Source organism: Kryptolebias marmoratus, linkage group LG22 (genome assembly GCF_001649575.2).
Source record: "Kryptolebias marmoratus isolate JLee-2015 linkage group LG22, ASM164957v2, whole genome shotgun sequence".
Taxonomy (NCBI): Eukaryota; Metazoa; Chordata; class Actinopteri; order Cyprinodontiformes; family Rivulidae; genus Kryptolebias; species Kryptolebias marmoratus.
The window spans coordinates 24,398,776-24,402,370 of NC_051451.1; the positions used below are offsets into that span (position 1 = coordinate 24,398,776).

The 3,595-nt window shown below is 39.2% G+C and overlaps 1 protein-coding gene across 4 annotated transcripts in view; it reads left to right on the forward strand.

Moving 5' to 3' along the window:
- micu1 (mitochondrial calcium uptake 1) overlaps nt 1-3,595 on the forward strand; it is a 34,301-nt gene that overhangs the window by 11,055 nt on the left and 19,651 nt on the right. For all 4 annotated transcript variants that reach the window (XM_017412818.3, XM_017412819.3, XM_017412821.3 and 1 more), the window contains exon 5: nt 1,630-1,673. In XM_017412818.3, the coding sequence (XP_017268307.1) occupies nt 1,630-1,673 (44 nt within the window). The remainder of the gene's footprint in view (nt 1-1,629; nt 1,674-3,595) is intronic.

Below are 3,595 nucleotides of genomic sequence, written 5' to 3' on the forward strand. Positions count from 1 at the left end.
TAAACGAAATAAACATTTGAAATATATGAGTTTGTATGTAATGTATGAATATAATATACAAGTTTCACTTTTTAAATGGAATTACTGAAATCAATCTACTTTTTCATGATATTCTAATTTTATGACCAGCACCTGTAGATTGTAACTCCCGCCCCTGTGTAACAGTACATGTCTGCAGGTTGCTTATGTTGGTTACTAAAGATAGCAGTTCTGAGATCAGATCACTAAATGTAAGCATTCCACATTGCTTACATTTGCTCTATCCAGCTGCAGGGACACTTGACACACGCTGGGCGGTTCTTGGTATAAAAATACCACTCACTATGAATATATAAGGCCCAGAGGAGGGCAGGACTGAGTTTAAGGAGTCACCACACAGCAGTTGGTGCATCAATTAACTGATTGAACCCAGAAGATATCGTGGGCATCACGCAACGAGCCTCTGGGAGTCATTTGATCTTCGTCCATGGGAGGTTTGTGAAGTCACAGAGCTTCACTTGGCATACATGTGTTTCAGAGGCACTCTTTTTTTCTTTTTTTTTAAATTCAGCATCAAGGTTAGGCTGTGTGACACCTTTTGGATGGGAAGGCATTAGGTTTCTTTGTAGACTCGCTCTTGAATTCTCAGTGTGAAGGGACTGTTACTTCTCAAGCATTCGTTCACAGTAAGAGCCAAGACTGCAGTTAACGCTTAATCAGAGCTTGTCCTGGACGGTCACGCCTATGCTGCCTTCCTCATTCACCCATAGCTCTTCCATCTGGTTATCACGAGGAAAACGTCTCCTCGCTCAGCCCCCTATTTGCCATTTATTCTTCTACACAATACTGTTCCTCACGCAGCGTGATTCCCAAGCTCTTAACTTATTTATCCCCTCTTTGGTGCATTGTTGTTTTTACTGTTTCAGTGCTAAATGTATTGATTTTTTTTCTTCTTACCAGCTGATTGTAAAATATCTCCAAACTCAGAAAAGATAAAGCAGCTACAACCTATTTAAAAGACTGGAGTGAATATCATAGTGTAATAAAAGTTGAGATTTTAGGTTTCTCCACATCAAAATAAGATAAGGCAATAGTTTTTTGACTTAAGAGGTTTGAGTCCATTTTAGATACCAAGAATATTGTCCTGAATAAAATAGAGTTGAATAAAATGATGAGTATTTTGCTATTTTTCTATAATATATATTATTCCAGCTGTATTTGAAATGTACTTGATCTAAATGTGGCTTCGTGATCACAGTTCTGTCTGTGTTCGCTCTGCAGAGGCAGATGGTGAGATTACAGAGGTTTTGTTTGTTTTTGTTCATTAAATTTACTGCTGTGGTTTTACTGTGTTCAGAGATAAATCCAACTCACCTAAATTTATGCTTTTCTCTTTTTAATCAAAGTGATGTAAAATCTAACTGATCCGAAGGGTCAAAGCTGACTGCTGATCACTGTTTACTTTAAGGACAGGCGAAATGGAAATTGTTAATGGCCGTTATCGATGGCCATTACCAGTAATGACACAAAGTGTGATTCAAAGCTTGATGCCAAACATAACTCTTAGTGTTCTCTTTGAGTTTGCCAAATATTCATTTTAAGACTATTCTTGTTCAAATGCATGTCTCTTTTTATTGTATTTTTTATCAGGTCTTGGCTTGGATCAGTTCATTGTGAAGCGCTACGATGGCAAGGTAAGAAATGGGTGTGTTGTGTGTGATGAGGATAGAGGGTCAAGTTAATTAGTAAGGTCAGAAGCAGGATTTTTGTAATTATGTGTTGTATTTTTAAGTTTAATATCTGTTTTATAATTCTGTACAAAACTACTGTCAGCTAAAAGATATGTTTCCATAAAGCTGTGCTCTAAAAGTATGTTATTATTAGAGCACAGCTCACATTGACACAACAAGGGCTTTTTCCTCATTGGCCAACATTAAAAAAGAGTTTACAGTTCAGCCAGTGTTCACACAAAAGACAGAAACATGGTCTCGTTCCTCACGGTGCTCATGCAGTTAACCCTTCCTGCTGGTTGTCCTCTTTAGGAGACGACAGTGATAGCATGGTTCTTTAAGTTATCCTCCAATATCCACAAACCTATTCAATCTTTAAACAATAAATGGATACATTACTGTGGTCACCATCAAAAAGGAGGAAATAAACGAATGAAGATAAATCACCAACATAATTATCACCATTACTGCTTTCCGTGGTATTGAATTGTGACCGCTGCTCCCTGTCATAGACACCAGTGAGCGGCTCACATACACAGTAGCTAGCCATCTTTATTCATCTCATTTTAGTCAATCAGAAGTGTGATGATTGTCGTTTCCAACCTCATTACAAAATTCATCAGTCCTCAGGCTGCTATGAGTCTGTAACTAATCTCCATGCTGATGAACTTCACCAAGTCTGTAAAAAGTCAGTCTCTTTGTCAAGTTTCCTATATGGCCGCCTGTTTTCTTTTTCTGCGTTTTGGTTTTACCAGGCGTAATAAAGCTTTAAAAGCCAAAACCTTTAACTGTCTGTCATTAAAGTTTAAATAAGTGTTCAAATCTGAGGCAGGTGGAAATCGAAATTCTTCACTCTTTGTTAATAGCCCTTGTCTGCTGTAAATGTAAATGTCATCCTTATCTTGAGGCCACATGTTTCGTTTATTTGCCATGCAAATCTCTGGTTAACACGGCTTTTCTTGCGATGCTGCATTTAGCTTCGGTTGACCCCGGAGATTTTTCAGCCGTGACCAGAAGGGCCAGAGGGCTCCCCTCCTGCCTTCGCTGCCCCATCCCACTCTTTGCTCAGAGATACATGCGTCCTCCTCTCTGGTTTAATGGGCTCTTCTAGCTAGTTGGAGGAGGAATAAAGCATTACAATCACCTTCCAAGGAACCATAAAAATCTAGTTGACACGAAAGTAAAAACGACACGAAATTGGACTCATTAAATAGCGGGCACATATCAGTAGTAAATGATGAAGATGGAGGGCAATTTGAAGTATCAAAAAGAATGTTGTAGCTGGAGTTGTGGTGTTAATTTATATAAAAAATGCTAAAGTTGATGTCAGAAAGAAGTATTGTGAGTATAACACAAGAACATGACCTCTGTTTCTCTGTGCACTTTTATTACTTTTTTATTAGTATATATGTGTTTCATATTATTTAAACCTTGTTAATGTTTTTTTGTTTTTCTGTCCATAATCTGATTTATTTGTATGTGGTCAAAAATTGTTGCTGCATTTAAGCTCAGCTGTTAATTCGCTGCATCTCTGATTCTTCCTTCTGCCCTCATCATGCAGACATGCCTTCAGCTGCCAGAAATGTTTTTGTGATCACGTGTTGCCTTTTGTTAACTGTGGATTACTCTCCCATGATCGTATCAGCCATCCCCTCTCGTGTTCATACCAAATAATCCCTTAATTTTTGTGTCTCCTCCCTCTCTCATGAAAAACTCTCATCCTCTATTTGGCGCCTCCCAACATCCCCACATATTCCTGCGCCTCCTCCCCAAATCATACCGTCTGCTGATCCCTGTTCTCCACCCACACACTCCCCATCCCTCCCTCCGTTCCCCGCTCCTTCTAATTCTCCTCTGTCTTCCTCCCTCCCCTCCCTCCCTCCCCT